We start from the raw sequence: 24298 nt of genomic DNA, 5'->3' as shown, positions 1-24298 counted from the left end.
GGTCGAGTCCATTTTATTTTTCATATAAACCGAAGATGGACGTTCTGTTGATTTCCCGGGCCAAAAGCAATGGCTCCGTAAAAAATTATACTACTAAAGAGACCGAAGCGAGAAAAATCTAAAGGTAATTAGGTGCAAAAAAATGGGCTTGAAAGTCATACTCATTTTCAATGAAAACGATCACACAAGACCCCAGACGCAGAATCTACTATCAACCAAAGTGAAAACACAGCCGCTAATTCTTTGCTTTAAATCATAGGACTCATAGGACAAATTACTTAATTTTTCAGAAACAAAAATGCAATAATAATTTCAAATTGCGTCTATTCAATCACCAATTAATACAATTTATCAAGGCTGAGCTAAAATTGGGATTAGTTAACTGAAAAACCGAAAAAGGGCTGGAAAACCTCCAAATTGACGTGAAATATTGGAGTATTAATTAATATACAACTTGAAAACTCTCAAATAGCAGGCATATTGTCAGAAAAAGCCGCCGTTGACCACATTGACCAACATTGGGATTGAAACAGTAAGACAAAAATGAAAAGAATCGACGACAGCCGAACTCTTTTGACAGTTTCAAAAACTGTTTTTATTTGGTCCTGAGTTTTATTAGATTCGATAATAATTGTGATTTCAGCCTCTAAATTGATTGAGAATAAACTGAATACTGATACCAAACAAAACCAACTAAACGTCGGAAAAATTGCTCTGGAACGACTAGTGGGAACTCAATCAATTGCAACCTGCTTCAGTCGGGGGGGGGGGGGGTAACCTCAATAGTGGGCAAATAACCACATTAGAGGTTAAGATATACCACTACTAAGACTTTAAGTAAAAAATGGCACCAGTTTCGGCACACTTTTCAATTGAATTTTAGTATTAAATTGCCGCTAATTGATTTCAGCTTCTTGAAATTGTGATTGAGAGGAATTTAGATCAAGCGAACCGCAAAAAGTCAAGGGCGTAAAAGTCACTCGAAAAGTCAAAACCGTCAAGCAAAAATTTTGCATAAAAAAGACACACGCGTTTACAATAATTGCTATGAACTTAAAAATCCTCATAAAGGGGTGGAAAGTATAGATATATTTATGAAAATACTAGATCGGGGTAAAATATACAGACTGTTTAAAGAAAAGTAATTTAACTGTCGTCCAACACATAGTTGCCATGGAGTTAAACATTAAAAATCCCACTTCCAATTATTTCTTTTTACAAAATCAAAGCCTTAATAAAAAAAATTGCGCCAAGAAAATATTCTTCCGACTTCGCATTCCTTTCGCCTTCTTATTTAATTAAAACTGTCTTCATTATTGTATAGTTTAATTCTCACAACTTCAATTCATTTGTTGAGAATCTACACAAAAATTGTTAGTTGCCATGACTATTGCTTATCTTATAATCTATGTCCTTGATGAGAAAACTTGTTGCATTTGCTTCAGTTTTTGTTCGATATGGAAATATACGTCACGTCTCAAGTAAAATTTATAATTTCTAGCCTAATTCTGAATAAACAGTCCAACCTTATAACTAAAATAATCCAACCTTTGTTGATTGTTGCGGTGACTGCTTCTTGGGATTTCACTGTGCTGAGCCTGAAATGTTCAATTACAGTGATTAATAAGTCATATGAGGGGTTCGATTTTTTGTTCCGACTCCAAATAGTGGGGAAGGAACAATATTCTCAACTGGTTTTTCTCAGCATTCAATTTCCGCCAAAGGATTTCCGTCGTATCATTATAAAGCCATTGAGCGAAGAAACTATTTCAAAATGATTTTTTTTACATTTCCATCTTCATCGAGTTTCAATATGTTGCACTGATTTTCACTATTTTCATTAATATATAGGATACTTCGTTCAAAACAATATCCGACAGATTTGCTGGAATAGCTCCGAAATAGACTTGCGCGCCTTAAAATATAGATAAAACTATAAAGACCAGAACTGATGGAGTCACCAATGTGATCTATAAAACCAATTCAAAACCTTCAAACGTTCATAAATATATATTTTTTTGAAAACCATAGTCTTTTTTACATTATACTAGCGATGCTAAATCAGTATCAGCTTCATTTGTAAAAATACTATATTCATTGATATTGATATTATAAAAACGTGTCACGCAATTCAGCTAAAACACCGTTTTTTTTTCATCTCAAACTCACTGCAACAAATGAAACCATACACAGACAAGCAAAATGTGAAGGGCATGAAATAATGAAAAAAATTTGCTATTTTGAAGTTTGCAGTACGAAGGCACAAAAATACGCGCCACAAGACAAGACAAACCCAAGATAACTGCTTCGTAATAATTAAACAAACAGACTAACGTCTGAAAAACTGCTCTCGAATGACAGGCGGGGCAATTTAATTCAAGGGCTGTAGCCTAGATAAATTTTTCTTTATGGATGCAAAAACATCAGCCGACGGTGAGGGCAATTGAAATTTCGGAGTGATGGTAATTGAAATCACTCAAAATCAAGAGGTGCGTGAAAAACTCACTTAAGTCAAAGATTATTTCAGAAAAAAACCGCAGAAACGGTCAAGCAAAATCTTTGCATAAAAAAGACACGCGTTACAATAATTGATTCTCATTCGTGAGCAATTAAACGCAACTTTTTTTTGAAAAAAAATCTATAATTTGAAATCTATAATTTTAACATCGTTATTTTACAGATAAGAGCCGGTGAAAGAGACTTAAATAAAAAACTAGCTCCAAAGCAGAAAACTAGCTCAACCTGTACAAAACTTTCTGGAACTTGAAAATTAACTTCTTGACCATTTGTGGTTCAAAAAACCTCCGTTAGTTTACACCTTTTTTCATTCCAATTGAACTGAAACTCAACTTAAAACACGCTCAATTTGAACTGTTGAGTTTTCAAATTTTGCAATTATTTGGTCCATTTTGCATCATTATCGGATATTTAAAACTTTAATTTACAATTTTCCACTTTATCTGAATATCTCATCAAGAACTATTTATCCGTTAAGCCACGTGAACAACCTAATAGTTCAAAAATCTGCTGTTCAAGGAGTTATTGACATTTTCTCGGTTGTTTTGCAATATCAGTAGGCGATAAACGTTCATAATCAAATCGTTTCAAGAAGCTATAGAGCTCTTGAGTTGTCACAAATCTTGCCCGATTTTACACTAACAGTTTCTTGCCAAATTACACTGCAATTACATTGGCATCAATAGGAACCCAAAAACTGAAACCTCATCCTACCAACAGTTTTACAATTTTGTGATTAATTGTGGTTCAAGAATGTCAGCTAATTGGTTGCTTATTTAAAAATCTCCGTTCTTTCTCCCGCCGCTCTCGACTAAATTTTTCCGTTCTAGTCCCGAACTAATTGCAGACCACGCTCGTCATAAAATGAAAATATATCGATTGTTACTTGCTGTTCATCGCCCTCACATTATTATCATAGGAACATTAAAAAATTCGATTTCAACATTTTTTTTAATAATAATAGTAAAACGACGATACCAAATCTTTCTTACGTTCGAAACCAACAATACTTAACAAACCGAACGTACCGACGCTTTCTTACGTTTGAATCCGAACATATTGGTTTTCGTTGTTTTGTTTGGTGTTCTCAACTAGAATGACTCTCTTTGTAAATTAAGTAAAATAGTTTTGCCTATGTATTTTCGATAAACATTGTGAAGCGTGTTTGATAAGCGTGATATGTTACTATCATTATGTTGCTGACGTTTTACTAACATATCACACTTATCAAACATGCTTCACAATGCTTATCGAAAATACATAGGTAAAACTATTTTACTTAATTTACAAAAAGAGTCATTGTAGCTGAGAACACCAAACAACACAACGAAAAGTTCAATATGTTCGGTTTCAAACGTAAGAAAGCGTCGGTACGTTCGGTTTGTTCAATATTGTCGGTTTCGAACGTAAGAAAGATTTGGTATCGTCGTTTTTGGGCGCAAGCGAGATTCAGAATGTTCGGTATTTAAACATACAGAGATAGTCTGTATGTTTCCATAGGAAATTTGGATTTTTCTGCGGGAATTTCAAACGTACCTCTTAGAATAAAATTCTGAAAAAATGTGCAAATTTTTGTAAAATTCTTCTTCAGTTCATTGACAAACCTAATAGAACGAATATAATTTTCCTGGTTATCTTAAAATTCAAAATGTAATATACTAGTTGAACAATGATCAACAACGTCATTTTCGGGCTAGAAAAAACGACGATACCGCTGATTTGGGATCTTTTCCGTTTGTGCCCCCCCCCAGCTTAGTGGGCGCATATTATTTGCACCCCCCAGACGCACGTGCAATATATTTACAATGATTTACTATGTAATGGTACGTGCTTTGCAACTGGGGGGCGCATAACGTACTGGGGGGGCACAAACGGAAAAGATCCCTGATTTGTTATGTTTAAAAACCAAATATTTCTAAAAAAAATATAAAAATTTCCTTTTGCTGACTCAACTCTTTTAATTTGGGCGCTTAGAAACATTGCGAGAATCTTATCACAACTTGTGAAAATTCGTTAATCTCCTGAAACACGTTTAAACGAGAAACTATCAATAGAGGCTGTAAAATGCGATTGAATACAGTTGGTACCCTAGTAAATTATCTAAGAATGTTGCAAGAGTCTTGTAAGATTACGCAAAATAGCCGTCGGATAAGCAATAATTTTGCAAAATAAGCGTCGGAGTTGGACTAGGGTAGAAATCTAGTGCTTATCCAACTGAACTCAACTAACTCTTGTTTGAGTTTGGTTATCTCCTGTTTGAGGTGTGGAATGCTTCTCAGCTGGAACTGTTTGTCCTTCTCTCGCTCCTCCTCCAGAAGCTCCTCCTGTTGGAAAACAGCTCATTTTTAATAAACTTGTTTACAGCAACAAGTATGTGGTCATGGAAACAAATGTACCTGACAATAGGCGTAAACATAACAAACTAACGTCGGGCGAATGACCATAAAATGACCGGCGGGCGGTTGGCTTCGGCAGTAGCCAGCGGGGGGGGGGGGTGAGCGAAGTGGGGGAGGATCACGCGATTGTTGGGGGGGGGGGGGAGGGGAGGAGGGGGTTGGGATAGCTGGACAAGATGGGGTTTCAATTCGCCAGGTCCAGGAGGGTGGATGGGAGAGTGTTGTGTAGAAGGAGGAAGGGGGTAATTAGGAGGGTCAAGGTTTTAAGATTAATAACAGCCCTTCACATAATCATGAAATCGTCTCCTCAAAACAGTTTCGGTGAATCGCATACTTAGAGAACAGTAAGACTTAAGTCTCCAAGAAAGCTGCTCAACCACTTACAGTCCTCCGGGCTTTACCTGTTTATCCCGTTTTTAAGGCCAAAAAGTCAAATGGTTCAGACGGAAAATCGGTCAAGCAAAAAATTGCATAAAATACCACAGGACTTATATAATTGCTTTGAGAGACATATCATGACATAGATAGATAATGAAAAAAACTCATTCTCACATTCACGAAACCCAAAACACTGGAACGGCAGCTATACTGATTGCATCACTGAGCCTTATTCTGTCTGAATCTCCTTCTGGTTATAAAACAGCTCACTAAAGTTGGAGGAATTGCTCTCATAAGACCTTGCCTAGATTGACGGCAGCATGCTTAAGCGAAAGGGGCACAAACTACACAAAGTGCTTCAAATGATGAAAATGGAGTCTGAATTTTTACTCTACCTTTCATAGTAAACTTCGGTCAATTAGCGTGATTTATAATATAAGCACACAATTCTGAGTGACAGGAATCCAGATCCAGCACGTTTTATGGGGCCATACGGTAAAAAGCTTCAAAAAGTCAGACCAGTGAGAAAAAAACGGCCATGAATTGGAAACCGAGCAAAACGACTATTAGGTGAAAGCAGTTTGTGAAAAACATTAATTATTTGAAAAACATTAATCAACAATTTTGAAAATTGGTGGCAACTAAGAGAACATCATAACACTAAAGTGGCACATGAAAATCACTTGACACAAAAAGAAAAAAATTTTATCAGACATTCGTTTGCTGATCAGTTTAATCCATCACTCCAAATTCATTGGTTACCTCTAATGTTTACTCAATAAAGACCATAAATTTTCGATGATAGAAAAATGGACTTTTTTAGGTTTTTATAGTATAACACATGCCCCGCAGAACGAGAAAAGAAAAGAGTGATTGTTTCTATTAACATAATGTCAACATTAATCGGATTTCGTAGTTAGAAAAACCTCATTTCTAGGACACGAGGGATAAACATCCATATCAATAAACATCAGACTGGTAACTAAGGATAATTAGCAAATGTTTAACACAAGGCGTTTAAAACGTCTTTATCTCGTTTCATGTTAATTTTTTCTATATTGACTCTGTTCATTTTCAATTTATTTTCTAAGCGACAGGTGTTCAACAGAACTAGAGCAGATGGAGTGAAGATAACGGTCTAGTGAAGTTGTAAAGATTTCACTCAAAAACCGAGAAAGCTGCAGATTAGGAAAAGCGCAATTTTTTCGTTTTTGAGGTAAAAACAAATAAGAGCTGAGCAATAAAAACCGACTGAGATGACAGCGGCTAATTAACAAATCCAAAAATTTGAAAAAGTACAAAACTTTGGCAGAATGTTTTTTATGTCTCCGTTGCAATAAAAACAGTTGCACTAATTATATAACTATATCAGAATAATTATTGATGATATAACTTGTTATTGCCCGATGAACCATATGAAAATCTGATAGAGGGACAAATTGTGCCCTCTATTGATTAGATAACTTTTTTCAGCTCTCCTTAGTGGCCACTGTTGCCATAGGTATATAGCGAAAAAAGAATGGTGGCCAAAGTAGTCCAATAAGTTAAACAAAGAAGTAGTGATGATGCACTAGTTGATTAGCAACATTAACGAATGGTTGCTACCGCCCTCTTAACATTACACGCTAACTCGGCTTCGACTAGGAGTTTTAAAACTTCTCGATGACAATGACCGCATTGTAAGTAATTAAATGAAGGTAAAAAGGAATTTTGACTAGTTCCAACTAGATTTTAGTTCCAAAATTCTTGCATAACATTTGTCAAATTTCTAATTTTGCCTCGGAAAAACAAACCTGGTAGATTGTCGTAAAAAGTTGCCATCGCTTCCCATGGTCATGATTTAGATTGCAATGTTCAATCTGTTCATTTAAGATTGATTTATTGAGCAACTACTGTTCTAAAGCACTTCGAGCCGAATGAACAAAGAATGAAACTCTCCTCGAGAATTCAAAAAGATTTCATGAAACAAGTCGAAAAAGCAACAAATATAGGTAAAGCGAAACAAATAGCTGCCATTGGACCGCTTGACGCACATTGGGATTGAAACAGAAAAAATAAGAGATAGAAACAGAGCATTTTTCACAGTGTAAATTTTTTTATTTGGTGTACAAATTCAGTTATATTCTAAAATTATAATTAATTCAGCTTTTAAACTGAACTCTCTTAAGCATAATACTTATGCCAGCTAGCAATCGCTTTACTGAACTTTGATAACCTAATATACTGACTTAAAGACCGGGCTTTATATGATCTTTTCATTTTGCTCTTTTGACATTTAAAACATAGCCGGCAGATTTCCGGAAAATAGTAGCCGTTGACGCGTTTGATGCATATCGGGATTGAAATAGAAAAAAAGATAAATCAACCGAATTTTTCTGTTTTCTTTTCAGTGTCAAAAAGTGTTTGGCGTACAACTTCAGTTGGATTCTAAAACTATACTTAATTCAGCTTCTAAACTGAAAGCTAATAAGCGTAGTATCAATGTCAGCAAGGAAACACTCTAATGAATTTTGTTAGCCTAATTCTCACTGAATTAATGATCGGGCTTTATCTGTTTATCCCATCTCATTTGATTTTGATCTTCTGACTTTGACAGTATTCACCACATTCATCCTAAATTCACGCCGCAAAACCACTCTTTTTTTTCGCTCCACTTCGTGTGTCGGCGTGATCAAAATCACTATTCCAATTTGACTTCGAAAATAATGAAAATATGAGGACAGATTGTAAAAAAAGACAGCGCCCCAATACAATTCAAATTCTTTGAATTGAAAAAAAGAGCGCCTAAATAATAGCCTTTCATAGGGTGCCGACGGCTATTTAAAATGAAAAACTCATTCTCACATTCAAGAAACCAAACACACTAGAACGTCAGCCATGCTGATTGCATCACTGAGCTCCATTATATCTGTATCTCCTTCCAGAAATACAGAACATACCCAGCCGATTGCCGAAAAAAGCCGCCGTTGATTACCATAACTAATTTTTAAGTGAAAACTATTTCCGTGTCAATTTGAAGAACATCCAGATTCTCGCAAAACAACAAGCAAGTTATAATAGGCTAAGAAACTTGACTAAAAAACAGAAAACAAAAACCTGCAAAACAAAATGAAGAAAAAGTTTTAATTTTTGCGCTTTTTTGTCATATTTCTAAAAAAAGCATCATATCCACAAAACTGTAACCACTTGTTATCTAGAAATTGCTCGAGTCATAGGGTCTTTTTAATACCCTTTTGAGGCAGTAAAACAGAACAATCGTCATAAAATTGCGTAATTAGCCCAAAAATCAGCAAAATACGGGAAAACCTTCCAATTAGCATAGAACTCATATGAATATCCAGAAACCTTTAAACAAAAACTAAAACCGTAAAATTAAAACAAAATCCTATCAAAACCTCTTAACTAAAAAATTGAAACATAGCTGACAGATTGCCGGAAGAGCTGCGAACGAATAGACTTAAGTGCCGTAAAATAGAGATGAAACATATACAGGTCTAAATAGAAAAAAATTCGACGCCGCTCAAAAAGCTAGGTAAGAAACATTCAGCGATGATTTAAAAAAGCTTGTTAAAACTCATCATGCAAAAGCCTTCTTTTAGGGAAGTTTAGTGCACATATGAGTCCCTTTGGCCTTAAACTAAATAATCTTAGGTTTTAAAGTAAAAAGTCATTTTTATTGAGTGAGGTAAGTCACGTATCATCAAAACCTAATCACGCAAATGACTTTAAAACCTTTGCAGGAGGGCGAATGAGAGTTGACGTCACGCGCGCAAACATCCTAATTGAGAGGAAGAAGTCGTTCAGAAGTTTCGACTTTCTCAGCATTGCTATGTGAACAAATGTAAAACAAAAATGAGCGTCAGACGACGAAACAAAAAACATAGCAGGACAAGTCCTGACGTACAATTCAAAGATTTTTCATTGAAAAAACAAAAACTAGACCTAAAACGGACTATGAGTGAACTGGGAAAATCAGTTCTAAAAAATGAGATAAAAAATAGAAAAAAAACAGAAAATCAATATCAGAATGCCGCATATGAACAAAAAAAACCTTTAGCAAGAAGTATAAATTGGGTTCAAACAAAAAATAGGCCTACAATGAACTACGAATAGATTGGGAGAAACATTTAGAAGAAAATCCAACCAAAAAACTTGAAACAGTAAAAATCAAAAAGAAATTGCAGCATGTGAACAAAAAACCACCAGCGAGAGAGCGAATTTTTGATCAAACACCGCTTTCTCACTCTATTTTAAAATCAGAGTTAAATTTAACGCCGCAAAACCACTCTTTTTTTCGCTTCACTTCGTCTGTCGGCGTGATCAAAATCACTATTCCAATTTGACTTCGAAAATAATGAAAATATGAGGACAGATTGTAAAAAAAGACAGCGCCCCAATACAATTCCAATTCTTTGAATTGAAAAAAGAGCGCCTAAATAATAGCCTTTCATAGGGTGCCGACGGCTATTTAAAATGAAAAACTCATTCTGACATTCACGAAACCCAACACACTAGAACGCCAGCTATGCTGATTGCATCACTGAGCTTCATTATATCTGTATCTCCTTCCAGAGATACAGAACGTACCCAGCCGATTGCCGAAAATTAGCCGCCATTTCCCATAACTAATTTTTAAGTGAAAACTATTTCAGTGTCATTTTGGAGAGTATCCAGATTCTCGCAAAACAATAGGCAAGTCATAATAGGCTAAGAAACTTGTCCAATAAACAGAAAACGAAAAATTGCAAAAAAATCAGAAAAAGCTTCAAATTTTGCCATTTTTTATCATAATTCTCAAAAAAATGCTTCATATCCACAATATTGTAACCACTTGTTATGTAAAAATTGTTCAAGTCATAGGGTCTTTTCAATGCCCTTTTGAGGCAGTTAAACAGAACAATTGTCAAAATTGCAAAAATTAACCCAAAAATCAGCAAAATAAGTGAAAAACCTCCTATTTAGCATAGAACTCAAATGAATATCCCGAAACCTTCAAACAAGCACCAAAATTGTAAAATTAAAACAAAATCCTATCAAAGCCTCTTCACTAAAAACTTGAAACATAGCCGACAGATTGCCGGAAGAGCTGCTAAAGAATAGACTTGCGTGCCGTATAATAGAGATAGAAATATATACAGATCTAAACAGAAAAAATCAACACCTTTAGTGCAGATATGAGTTCCTTTGACCTTAAACTAAATAATCTTAGGTTTTAAAAGTGAAAAGTAATTTTATCGAGTGAGGTAAGTCACGTATGATCAAAATCTAATCACGTAAATAACTTGAAAGACTTTGCTAGAGAGAGAATGAGAATTGACGTCACAAGCGCAAACACCACAATTGAGAGGAAGAAGACATTTAGAAATTTTGACTTTCTCAGCTTTGCTGTTTGAAAAAAAGCTAAACGAAAGAGAGCGTCAGACGACGAGACAAAAAACATAGCAGGACAAGTCCTGACGTACAATTCAAAGATTTTTCATTGAAGAAACAAAAATTAGACCTAGAACGGACTATGAGTGAATTGGGTAAAACATTTCTAAAATCAGATAAAAAGAAAAACAGAAAATCAATGTCAAAATGCCTCATGTAAACAAAGTAACCTTTAGCGAGAAGTAAAAATTTGGTTCAAATAAAAAATAGGCCTATAATGAACTATGAATAGATTGGGAAAACCATTTAGAAAAAATTCAACCAAAAAACTCAAAATAGTAAAAATCAAAGTGAAATTTCTGCATGTGAACAAAAAACCACTAGCGAGAAAGCGATTTTTATGATCAAACACCGCTTGCACACTCTATTTTAAAATCAGAGTTAAATTTCACGCCGCAAAACCACTCATTTTTTCGCTCCACTTCGTGTTTCGGCGTGATCAAAATCACTATTCCAATTTGATTTCGAAGATAATGAAAATATGAGGACAGATTGTAAAAGACAGCGCCCCAATACAATTCCAATTCTTTGAATTGTAAAAAAGAGCGCCTAAATAATAGCCGTTCATAGGGTGCCGACGTCTATTTAAAATGAAAAACTCATTCTCCCATTCACGAAACCCAACACACTAGAACGCCAGCTATGCTGATTGCATCACTGAGCTTCATCATATCTGTATCTCCTTCCAGAGATACAGAACATACCCAGCCGATTGCCGAAAAATAGCCGCCGTTTCCCATAACTAATTTTTAAGTGAAAACTATTTCAGTGTCATTTTGGAGAGTATCCAGATTCTCGCAAAACAATAGGCAAGTCATAATAGGCTAAGAAACTTGTCTAAAAAACAGAAAACGAAAAACTGCAAAAAAAATCAGAAAAAAGCTTCAAATTTTGCCTTTTTTTTATCATAATTCTCAAAAAAATGCTTCATATCCACAATATTGTAACCACTTATGTAAAAATTGTTCAAGTCATCGGGTCCTTTCAATACCCTTTTGAGGCAGTTAAACAGAACAATAGTCAAAATTGCAAAAATTAACCCAAAAATCAGCAAAATACGTGAAAAACCTCCCAATTAGCATAGAACTCAAATGAATATCCCGAAACCTTCAAAAAAGCACCAAAATCGTAAAATTAAAACAAAATCCTATCAAAGCCTCTTCACTAAAAAATTGAAACTTAGCCGACAGATTGCCGGAAGAGCTGCGAAAGAACAGACTTGCGTGCCGTATAATAGAGATAGAAATATATACAGATCTAAACAGAAAAAATCAACACCTTTAGTGCAGATATGAGTTCTTTTGACCTTAAACTAAATAATCTTAGGTTTTAAAAGTGAAAAGTAATTTTATTGAGTGAGGTAAGTCACGTATGATCAAAATCTAATCACGCAAATAACTTAAAAACCTTTGCTAGAGAGAGAAAGAGAATTGACGTCACGCGCGCAAACACCGCAATTGAGAGGAAGAAGTCAATCAGAAGTTTCGACTTTCTCAGCTTTGCTGTTTGAAAAAATGCTAAACGAAAGAGAGCGTCAGACGACGAAACAGAAAACATAGCAGGACAAGTCCTGACGTACAATTCAAAGATTTTTCATTGAAGAAACAAAAATTAGACATAGAACGGACTCTGAGTGAATTGGGTAAAACATTTCTTAAAAAATTCAGATAAAAAAAGAAAAAACAGAAAATCAATTTCAAAATGCCTCATGTGAACAAAATAACCTTTAGCGAAAAGTAGAAAAAATAGGCCCATAATGAACTATGAATAGATTGGCAAAACCATTTAGAAAAAATCCAACCAAAAAACTCAAAATAGTAAAAATCAAAGTGAAACTTCTGCATGTGAACAAAAAACCACTAGCGAGAAAGCGATTTTTGTGATCAAACACCGCTTGCACACTCTATTTTAAAATCAGAGTTAAATTTCACGCCGCAAAACCACTCATTTTTTCGCTCCACTTCGTGTGTCGGCGTGATCAAAATCACTATTCCAATTTGACTTCGAAAATAATGAAAATATGAGGACAGATTGTAAAAAAAGACAGCGCCCCAATACAATTCCAATTCTTTGAATTGAAAAAAAGAGCGCCTAAATAATAGCCTTTCATAGGGTGCGACGGCTATTTAAAATGAAAAACTCATTCTCACATTCACGAAACCCAACACACTAGAACGTCAGCTATGCTGATTGCATCACTGAGCTTCATTATATCTGTATCTCCTTCCAGAAATACAGAACATACCCAGCCGATTGCCGAAAAAAGCGGCCGTTGATTACCATAACTAATTTTTAAGTGAAAACTATTTCCGTGTCAATTTGAAGAACATCCAGATTCTCGCAAAACAACAAGCAAGTCATAATAGGCTTAGAAACTTGTCTAAAAAACAGAAAACAAAAACCTGCAAAACAAAATGAAGAAAAAAGTTTTAATTTGTGCGCTTTTTTGTCATATTTCTAAAAAAAGCATCATATCCACAAAACTGTAACCACTTGTTATCTAGAAATTGCTCGAGTCATAGGGTCTTTTTAATACCCTTTTGAGGCAGTAAAACAGAACAATCGTCATAAAATCGCAATAATTAGCCCAAAAATCAGCAAAATACGGGAAAACCTTCCAATTAGCATAGAACTCATATGAATATCCAGAAACCTTCAAACAAAAACTAAAATTGTAAAATTAGAACAAATCCTATCAAAACCTCTTAACTAAAAAATTGAAACAAAGCTGACAGATTGCCGGAAGAGCTGCGAACGAAAAGACTTGAGTGCCGTAAAATAGAGATGAAACATATACAGGTCTAAATAGAAAAAAATTCGACGCCGCTCAAAAAGCTAGGTAAGAAACATTCAGCGATGAATTAAAAAAGCTTGTTAAAACTCATCATGCAAAAGCCTTCTTTTAGGGACGTTTAGTGCACATATGAGTCCTTTTGACCTTAAACTAAATAAACTTAGGTTTTAAAGTAAAAAGTCATTTTTATTGAGTGAGGTAAGTCACGTATGATCAAAATCTAATCACGCAAATGACTTTAAAACCTTTGCAGGAGGGCGAATGAGAGTTCACGTCACGCGCGCAAACATCCTAATTGAGAGGAAGAAGTCATTCAGAAGTTTCGACTTTCTCAGCATTGCTATGTGAAAAAATGTAAAACAAAAATGAGCGTCAGACGACGAAACAAAAAACCTAGCAGGACAAGTCCTGACGTACAATTCAACAATTTTTTATTGAAGAAACAAAAATTAGACCTAGAACTGACTATGAGTGAACTGGGAAAAACATTTCTAAAAAAAATCAGATAAAAAATAGAGAAAAAACAAAATCAATGTCAGAATGCCGTATAAGAACAAAAAAAAACCTTTAGCGAGAAGTAGTAATTTGGTTCAAACAAAAAAATAGACCTACAATGAACTATGAATAGATTGGGAAAACCACTTAGAAAAAAATCCAAACAAAAACCTCGAAACAGTAGAAATCAAAGCGAAATTGCCGCATGTGAACAAAAAACCATTAGCGAGAAAGCGAATTTCTGATCAAACACCGTTTTCTCACTCTACTTTAAAATTAAAGCGAGAGAAATTCACGTCGCAAAACCACTCGCTTCGCTCTACTTCCTATTTCGGCGTGACCAAAATCACTACAATTTGACTTCAAAAATCATGAAAAATTAAACAGATCTTAAAGACAGCGCCCCACTACAATTCAAGTTCTTTGAATTGTAAAAAACCAAGAGCACCGCAATATAGCTCCGCTCAGCTTACAGCTTTGCATCAATAAAAAACTGCTTTAAAATACCGCACGTGAACAAAAGATTCCGCTCGCTTACAGAATTTTTTTCACACCTCAATTTCTCGCTCTCTAGAAAACAGCGATATGAACAACAAACAACTCTGATTTCGCTCTACTCTTCATGTTGTTCAGAAAAATCACTCCAAATTTTTTCACTGTTTCATTTCCTGCTTAAAAATTCGCTCCATTAAAAATTGATTTAAAAAAGGACTTCTGCAATACTCCTCTTCGAGTCGTAAAAAAGACAGCGCCCCAATACAATTCAAATTCTTTGAATTGTAAAAAGGAGAGCACCTAAACAATAGCCGTTGAGAGGCTGACAGCGGCTATTAAAGTACAAAAATGAGGAATGCAAAAATAGCCGGTTGACAAATGACAGCGGCTAGTGGTCATCAAACAAAACCGGCAAATTAAAACAATTGCTACCAAGTTTGTTGGAGAGTAATTTATCCATTGTTCATTTCCACTTACCCGAGCTTTGTTGTCACGCAGTCGTTGAGTCAGAGTCATACCACTTCTTGTTCTTTTCTCTGCTGTAATAAGAAAAAACTAGTTACCAGAATGCAGTGAAAATTTCAGATGTTTCAAACAATAGACCTCATTTGGCACCTAAGAGAATTGCCTCGTTTCTTATCTTTGCTGTATAATACAGCTACGTTCTTTAATTGCCCACAGCTCAAAACGTTTATCATTTCAAGCGTTATAGTGGAACCCTACTGTGGTATTAGCTATCTCCATATAGTGGTAAAGAATTAGAGCTCCGAGGACTCGAACCTACTACCTCCAGAACCGCGTACAGGCCTGCTAGAGTTGCAACAAAGCTCTGCTGAAGCCTCATCTTTGTTAGCTTGATATACCACAAAAGCTGGGTTATTGCAATGGCCAAGCTTTTCATGCAGATTTGTTACTGCAATTTTTATCTGGCCAATAACTTTTGGCGAGGAAAACAACCGTGTTAAACTTTAGCCAATCAACTCAGTTGACTAAGATGACCTTCAATTTGAGTTTCAATGAGCAAATTTAAATGAGTTCGATAAACGGGTTCGAGCAAATATCAAAAATTTGTGTTAATATCAAAAATGACCCCAATGTATACCCAGCTTAAAAAGCAGTCACCATCTTACCCAAACTTGCTCTGAGATTGGCAACGTCCTCATTAAGCGACTTGATCTTGAGAGAACTCTCATCTTTGCTCTTTTGAAGTTGGTCCGTTAGAGCCACAATCTCCTCCCCCTTCGACTCAACCTCAGATTCGGCTCTCTTTCTCATCTCATCCGCAGTCTCAAGTTCTTTCTGCAACTCTGTTACAAACATGATTCGGATCTATTCTGTTTCGGCCCCCGGTGTTTTTATGACCCCCAGTTACAAATTATATGTTGTTATATAGCACGTTACTATGTAAGAAAATAGCACGTGCGCCTGGGGTCATAAAAAATTTATGCTTACTAAGCTGGGGGGGGGGGGGGTGGGAACAGAATAGATCCCACGATTCTATGTCACAATTATCGATCATGTTTATATCCATTCACTTTGGAGATGCTCGCTTTAGGGAAATTGTTGCAGAAAAGATCAAGAAGATATTTTGAAGCTATGTCAAAGTTAAATAATAATCGAGCAAATAACAATTGAACACTACTACCTACCATTGTGATTAACTAAAATTTAGTGAAAATGTCTTCATTTATGTCTTTTTTCAATATTTTCGTTTAAATTGAAGACTGATTATGCATGTCCATGAGCATACAACTTGAAATGCCGAAATTATTGTTCGACTCAACAACCGTTCATCTTCACAAAAGATGCTCTGTCGCTGTGGTTTCAATCTTTATTTGCAAAATATGTGCTACAAATATCTTTAATACACCACGGCTCACCCATACAGGTTTTATAAAAACAATTTTTGTAGATGTGAAAAGTGCTTACTGTCCACTTGTTCAGTTAGCTGTCCCATGTAAACCATTGCATCATTCTTCATATCGCTGCTCATTTTCATCTCATTAGTTGCTTCTTGCAATTGCTGTTTCAACATCTCTATCTCATTTTTTAATTTATCAATATCAGAGTTTTTGGTGTCGGTCAATTCTGCTATTTTTTGAACGTGTTGTTCATTGCAACTGGCAAATGCAGCTTCCTTCTCTTTAAACTCCTCTCGAATTTGGGCAAGCTGAAAAACAAGCATTGCGTGCCAGAACTTCCTTGTAACATTACGCTGAACGCACTGCTTGAGCAGTAAAAAATTTTCGGAAAACAAAACTTTACAGACAGGAACATTCTATAATACAGAGAGGCAAATTGAAATTGAGAACATACAAATCTGTGAATCTAATTCGATCTTCAAAATCAATTGCAATTTTTAAAGATGTTCTACTTTCTTTTATCAAATTAAACCACTGTAACTGTTGGATCAGACATTGCAATTTTGATAGCATTTTTCGGTTAAACGTGAGTAGTATAAAATTCTGACTAGAACCTCAACGGGTGGGGGGACGGACAATTACTGCAGCGTGGCAATCTACAACGGGGTGGGACATTTTGAGGTGGTCATCTACAACGGGGTGGGACAAATTGATTTTTTTTTAAAATGCAGTAAAATGTCCCCCTATTTTTGAGGTTCTAGTCAATTTTTTTTGTGATTTTATGGTGCTATATTATAATTTCCTTCGTCTTAATTTTTCTTCGGCTGTTTGAATTAAATCATATTGTTTTGCAAACTTTGCTAATTTCCCGCCAAATTTCGTAGCGCCAGACAGCGCAGCGTTATTATGCGTAACTTTTACTCCTCTTTTTGTACATTTTATTGCTTTGTTATTGAATGCTAACAAAGTTGTCTTGTAGATATACGTGCACATATCCGATTTTCATTAAACATAACCCAATTTTTAGCCAAAAATGTTCCAAATTTTCGGTTTTTGCCCCCCCCCCACTAGATTTTTGCGGCAAGATCATAGAAAAATTCGCCGACAGATCAAAAAATCAAGATTATGGGAACCTAATAAAGGGTTTGGTGGGACCCAGGGAAACCAGCTTATAAACATTTTTGGCTAAAAAAACAAGAATATTCAGGCTTAAAAATTTTGTCTGGTCAACCCTTGCTGCAAAAAATCATTTACACCTTTCTCGTTTTGTTGATTAATTGCTCGGTATAAAACTAAAATTTCTGCTGATGTACTGATTTACGAATTTGAAAAAAAACCTTACTTTCCCTCTCTATTATTCCAGTTTTACAGGTTCTAACTGCAATCAAGTGTCCCCTAATCAAGTGTCCTAATCAGTTGTCCCAACTACAATCAAGTGTCCCATACAATCAAGTGTCCCAGCTACAATCAAGTGTCCCCTACAATCAATTGTCCCAGCTACAATCAATTGCCGAACTACAATAAATTGTCCCAACTACAATCAAGTTTCCCATACAAGTGTCAGAATTAATCAGAAATGGCGAATTTGTTCAAATATAAGCATTAAGCAACTTTAAAAATTTAGTTGGCAATGGTCGAATATTAACGGGGAATGGGACGTATGCATTGGTGTACGTGATTGGAAGTGGGTATATTTTAATCCTGAAACAGTGAAAATTAATAACCATTTGATTTCAATAAATGATTGATGAATTGTGGCTGTTGAATTTAGAAAATTATTCGCCATTTCTCCCAAGTACGAGAGAGTTTCCAGTTGTTTGTGTTCAGCTACAAACCAAGTTGCAGATCAAATTGAAGACTTCAAATGGTTGAGAACGGAAGTTATTCCTCGGGTAAGTTATTTGTTTTTGGTTCTGTGTGAATAATTGTAGGACCATATGGAAATTAAATTGCTGGGTCTTTCCCATTATAACCCCCTGAAATCTTAGCCTCTATTATGGTATAATTACAATGATTGGGGATAAAGGTTGAAAAACTCATTAAAAAAGATTAGTTTGGAGTTACACAAACAATTGGTCAGATTTTTATTGCTGCAATACAGTCTAATATCTAGCCCAACTTTTTTTGGCAAAAATATATGCTAACCAATTTTAGGAAAACAACCGATAAAGCTCACGAACCTGAAAAAAAAATTCTTTTGTGTCAATCGAAACAGTGTGTTCGATTTTGACATCTGCCATTGTGGAAAGTGTCTGCTGAGCGAAAAGTTTCAAGACGAGGGTCGAGTTGTCTGTGATCAAGGCAACGGAAACCTGATAATCTACCTCCGCAATAACTGAGTAAGTTTTTTTTAATGGGAACGGGTAAAAGATGGGAACTATCTAATCGATCCATTTGTTTTTTGTTTGCTCTTTAACTTATCATATCAATGAAACGGATAAAATAAAGGAGCTTTTGAAAAAAATCTGGTCCTGCGAAATTTTAAACCAACTTTTGAATAGAAATTACAACGGAATCAGTCAGTTTATTTGTCTCAAACATTGTTGAAAGGATCAGTAAATCACATACACAACTTTTTCTGGTTTCTAAAAAAAGCTTAACGACAAAAATTACAAAGTAAATAAACAATTAAGTAAACAATGTACAAATCTTTTATTTTCGATGTGTCTTGTTTGTACTGAATTGTAACCTTTCTATTTAATTGAAATTAATCTCTATGTAAACTTTTCAAATGAGCTGAGAAAAGGCCAAAGTACCTATTGGGTAATCTGTTGGCAGTTTGTTTCAAGTCAAAATCAATAATCCAAAATTCCAATGAAAGACTGTGAACTCTGGAGGTTGAGCTCGCCGTAGAAGTTCTGGTCGCAAACTTTTGAGATCGGCTTTGCAATATATTGAAGTGGAGATCAATCAGCTTCCAGCAAAGGAGCTAGTGGTTCGCGGCGCACGTTGAGGGAGTTTTGTTTTGGGGTGGAGGATTTTTGATTGAGACTTGAAATAACTGCTACTGGATTCTTGAGGGAAACTTTTTACTGCGAGAGTTGTTACTGGCTACAGGTTTGAATTACAATTTGTGGAAAACAAGAAGAGGAGGGACCGGGCTTCAGCACTTCAACAAAAACTCTAAAAATTTTATCTCAATTAGAGCTTACTTTTGTATAGTTCTGTTCGCGGGCTTTTTAATGGTAAAAAACTTTGTTAGTCTGTGAACATGCATACACAAATCACTGAGTTTAATCTTCATCAGCTGATGAAAAGTCTATAATGCGAGCTCTTGGTTTTTTTTTTTTCTGCTCCTTTTTTTGCGTTCTGCTTTCTCTTTTTGCTTTCCGGTGCTGACAAAGTGACTTGATTCTCACTTGAAACACTTGCGTTATCGGATTCAATTGCTTGGTTCAAAATAAAACCGTCGCAAGCTGGGTCTGTAGAGGACCCACTATCCGATAACTCAGGCAAATTGTCAAAATCTACCAAGTTTTCTTCTAATTCTTCTTCACTATAATCACGTTGATAAAAACCTGGGTCAGGGGAGTTGAAACTTGAGTTGAGAATGGTGCTTGTTTGTGGAATGGTTGTTGTTGGTTGTTGTTTTGGCTTCTTGTTTTTCTGCTGTTGGTTGTGTTTGCGTCTTTGCTGTGCATGCTGCGAGCTATCCCGCGCCTGCAGCGAGCTATCCCGCGCCTGATGCGAGCTATCCCGCGCCTGCTGCGATATATCCCGCGCCTGCTGCGAGCTATCCCGCGCCTGCTGCGTGCTTTCCTGCTCGTTTTGGCTTGCATTAAGCGAACCCCAGTCCGGCTCATCTAGTATTGTTTTGTAAAACATGTCCTCTCTCAATGAGTTGAGTCCATAAGGCAACGTTGATACTTGGTCACTTAATATGAAGCTTTTATCATCATAGCCCGAAAATGATTTCTTGTTGACAACTATTGTGTGAAGCCTGTGGTTGCTAGAGGCTATTCGGGTGTTGAGAAGACGCACCACCTCGCCGCCCAAAAGAGTTTGCTTGTATAATTCATGGGTCATGCTGCGCCGTGCATCTTTTGTGACCCCTTTGGCTGACTGCTTGGTGCAACCTGAGAAAAAAAAAACTTGATTTATTTCAAATTTATCCCGTTTTTTCATACACCCAAAAAAACTTTGCTAGAAAGTTTCGCAAATGCCTGTTGTTTTGATTACTTGTGTTTGTAGAGTGAAAGGGGGCTAGTGAAAAAGACTTGCCTTCAGCGAGTTTGATTGAATACAGCTTTGGCTTGAGTCCACAAAACTCAGCAATTGGCCGGCTTCCCATCTCGTCTTTGAATTTACGAGTGACTCGTGCATTGTCCCTGCTGTATAGCGGGTGCTCAGGAGGGAAGTTTGAAAAATCAAATTGATCTGCAACCTGTTTTTTCTTCTGTATTTCTGCAAAGAAATCTCTTGAGCGCACTTCATATACGAAGGAGTCTGTGTCTGAATAAAGCAAATTGCAATCAAAGTTCTTCTTCATAACTTTGTAGTGAAACTGAAACATGAATTTCTTAGCCAAATCCAGTATACAAGCACCGACGATGGTTGGTTTGTCCCACAGTATTTCTGATTGTTGAAGGCATACAGTTACCAGATCTTCACTGATAATTTTTGATGACTGGTACTCGGGCTTGTCTGTGCATTTGAGTGTTTGTTCTTCAGTGCGCATCAATTTCACTTTCATTCTGTTTCGTTTTCCCTCGCAAGTTTTCCCGAATGATGAGTTTACCATTAATTTGTAGAAATCTTCCTTAAACTTATTCTTTGCCTGCTTTCTTTTTTCGGTATTTAGTTTCACGTATGGCGCCAGCCACTTTTCTTGTTTGAATGATAACACTCGATGAAGCTTGGTTACTACCAATCCTAGTTCAACATAGAGTTTCAAGGTTTGGTAGTGTAATGTATAATTTTGTTTATCGAAAAGCGTCTGGATGAGCTTTTTTACCTGCGGGGGTTTTTTAATTTGCATATCGGCCAGCAAGTCGCTTTGGTATTCACTGAGCCAACATTCATCAATAGCTTCTTTTGTGGGTGCCAAGGGAAAGTCAGAGTGTAGATCATGTAGGCTGTCGGGATAGCTTAGGTCTACTTCAACTATGTATCCTACTGGGTCATCATCTGGTGTATTCAAAATTCGGTGAAGAATTTCCTGAGCATTATCGTCGGACCACTCACTCTTGTCGAACAGTTCAAATTCACATAGTGGCAGTGGGAATTTTTCCATGATTCCTCCGTATAGATTGTTAGTGTCTATCATAATGATGAACGAAGAAATGTTTTTTGGTTTGTAATCAGGAAGAAATTTGTTGTTTGCGCGGCAAAGACGCTTACTGTACACCGAGCTCACGCCTCCTCTTATAAGGTTCTCAACCATATCAAGGTGTTTCCTCTCAGTTAGAAGATGTAAATGGGGATTGCAAATTTTGAGCATTGCGTCGCCCGACAAATTTGATGCAGTGTAATACTGACAGCAATCCAGTCCGTAGGTGTTATAGCAAACTTGTCGAAAGCAAAGAACAACTGCGGCGAGTAGGAACACATCAGTTTTCAAGTACAACTTGTAGTATTCACCAATATTTTGACATGAAAATAAATTGAATACCTGGAGCGCTTGCTTGTACTCATCTTCACTCACTGTGACTTCATATTGCTGTAAACTGTTGGTCCATTTGTCACGAGGGGGAAGCTGTGTCTCTTGAAGTTTTTCAAATCTGTCAACGTAGCAATAAGGGAACGAGCCTTTTTGTTTCAACAGGTTTACCGACGATGTGGGCCACTCTTGAAAATGTTGTTCAAGCAAGCTGAACTGATCCGGGGGCAGGTTCTGTACCAGTTTGTCAAGAGAAGCATTCATGAACTTGAAGGAGTCCAGTAGTCTTATGTGTTCATACTGGTTTGTCCAAACGCCCTTTTTGTTCTGTGTTGCTTTTATATGCACTCCAATTTGCAACGAGATGAATTTCTCACTTGTGCCTGTTACCACAGAAATTGTGTTTTTCTCATTCAGGCTCTGTAGAGCAAGTACTACGTGATGAAGGTCATAGTTTGTCAAATTGTGGGCAAACAGTGGAGTAAAGTTTAGGTTTCTACGTTTTAAATTACACTGCGAGTGGGCCCATCCCAAAAATTTTCCTGTGAAGTGACAGTGATCTAGTACTGTGGGATCTTGTGGACTTGTATTCAATTCGTTTTCGCAAATCCAACACAGAGTAGCTTCTCTTTTTGCTATTGATGGTTCACCGGAAAAATTTTTGTATTGTTGTTTAACATCATAAATGCTCTTGGCAATTTACTCCAGCGACTTGACAAATTCAATCATGACATTCGGCCCACACTTCAGATCAAAAAAGAATGGTTTCGTTTCATTCAAGGCCACAAAAAGCAAAGCATAGCTGCATGGCTTGTGTTCTTCTAGCGCTCTAGTAGTGCTCGAGCTTTGTGTGTTGCTGCTGCCAATAACGCGTTCAATTATAGACTCCAGATCAAAAATCCGACTATAGGTGCAAACCAACGTGCTTGATTATTTTTAAATTCAAATTTTTGCTGTCCTGCTTTTGGCATTTTAATAATTGCTCGTTTGTTTTGGTGGCATATTTCTTCATGTCTCTCATGTCGTTCGATTGAAGTGCTAATATGAAAACAGTTTCGACACAAATGGTTGTCTAAACGCTGTTTTTTCTGAATGTACCGTTGAATTAGTCCTTTGATATTTGTGATCAGCACATAATGATGCATTGAACCATCACTTAGCAAGAGTAAGTCCAGGTTGAATTCGAAATTTTGATTGTTTGATATGCGGAGAGGAATCAATTTTTTGTTTGAGTGCCGAAATACATTAACGCGTACCTGGTTAAGCTGTTCAAATTTTTTCAATTGGTGAAAGGCCATTGGCATCAAGAATTCACCAACTGGTTGCTTTGCTCTGGGATTTTCTGGACCATACATTATTGGATTTGTTTTTTGTCTCCAGGAGGCATTGTCCGGTATCAATTTGGGTCCAATTTTGTTGTGATATTGTGCTGTATAGCAGTATAGGAAACATTTTTCATCATGTCTGTTGCGAATGTTGAGCAAGTATTGAATTCTAGCCAACTCAGTTGGGAGAGCTAGATAGGAAGAGGCACTAATTGGTTTTGACTTGACAAATCGTAGTTCCACATTCTCAATTCTATCTACCGTCCACCCACTCCCATGAGATGCGAAGTTGTTCAGTGAGAGGAGCATTTGCTCAATCATTCCAGCAAAGCATGATTTACTCAATCCGGTGAAGTCAACGCGCTGCATTTTTGAATTGATATATATCTGAATTCGATCGGGTTGACTATCAACGGTTTCATCACTTGTTGGTTTTGTTAATTGCACCAATGCACTGAATTGAAGTTTTTGTGCACTACTTTGCGTGTTCAGTTGAACATTATTTTCAATCTCGTCCTGTTTGCTCCGCATAAAACTTAGCAGATCTATTTCCTGTTCCCCCACTGGTATGTCGTAGGTTTTCAAAACACCAGTTTGCTCGGACGGAAGAATTCCCGAACTTGGGTTGTTTTCCAGATCAGCATTCCATACTGGAAGTCCATTGTCTACATAGAACTTGTTGCAGTAGAGACAGTAGCGGGGATGTTTTGTGTTGTGTTGCTGTATCATATGCGTTTCGAGTTCTATGACTATTTTGTGAGCAAACGCACATTCATCGCAAACGAATCGGTTGGTTTGGACGTATTGTTTATGAACTGTTTGCATATGTCGTCTGAGGCTGCGCTTATCTACGAGTTTTTTCTGACAAATTGTACACGTTTCAGCGTTCATTATGAACAGGAGATAGGCAGAAAGAATAGGAACGCAAAAAAAGACATATAAAATTACGATAAGGAAATGGAAAGAGTTGAAGTTTTTCAATCAAGTGAATTTCAGGTTAAGGCAAA

At 36.4% G+C, this 24298-nt stretch overlaps 1 protein-coding gene across 1 annotated transcript in view; it reads right to left on the bottom strand.

Annotated features, from left to right (window-relative positions):
• LOC142342513 (uncharacterized) overlaps positions 1-24298 on the bottom strand; it is a 403423-nt gene that overhangs the window by 253742 nt on the left and 125383 nt on the right. Inside the window, exons 18-22 of the mRNA XM_075393861.1 lie at positions 16435-16675; positions 15636-15812; positions 14983-15044; positions 4747-4841; positions 1549-1598 (exon numbers count right to left, since the gene is read on the bottom strand). Of these exons, the coding sequence (XP_075249976.1) occupies positions 1549-1598; positions 4747-4841; positions 14983-15044; positions 15636-15812; positions 16435-16675 (625 nt within the window). The remainder of the gene's footprint in view (positions 1-1548; positions 1599-4746; positions 4842-14982; positions 15045-15635; positions 15813-16434; positions 16676-24298) is intronic.

This window comes from Convolutriloba macropyga, chromosome 7, assembly GCF_964194025.1.
Source record: "Convolutriloba macropyga chromosome 7, txConMacr16.3, whole genome shotgun sequence".
Lineage (NCBI taxonomy): Eukaryota > Metazoa > Xenacoelomorpha > Acoela > Convolutidae > Convolutriloba > Convolutriloba macropyga.
This window is presented reverse-complemented; position numbering and strand designations above follow the sequence as displayed.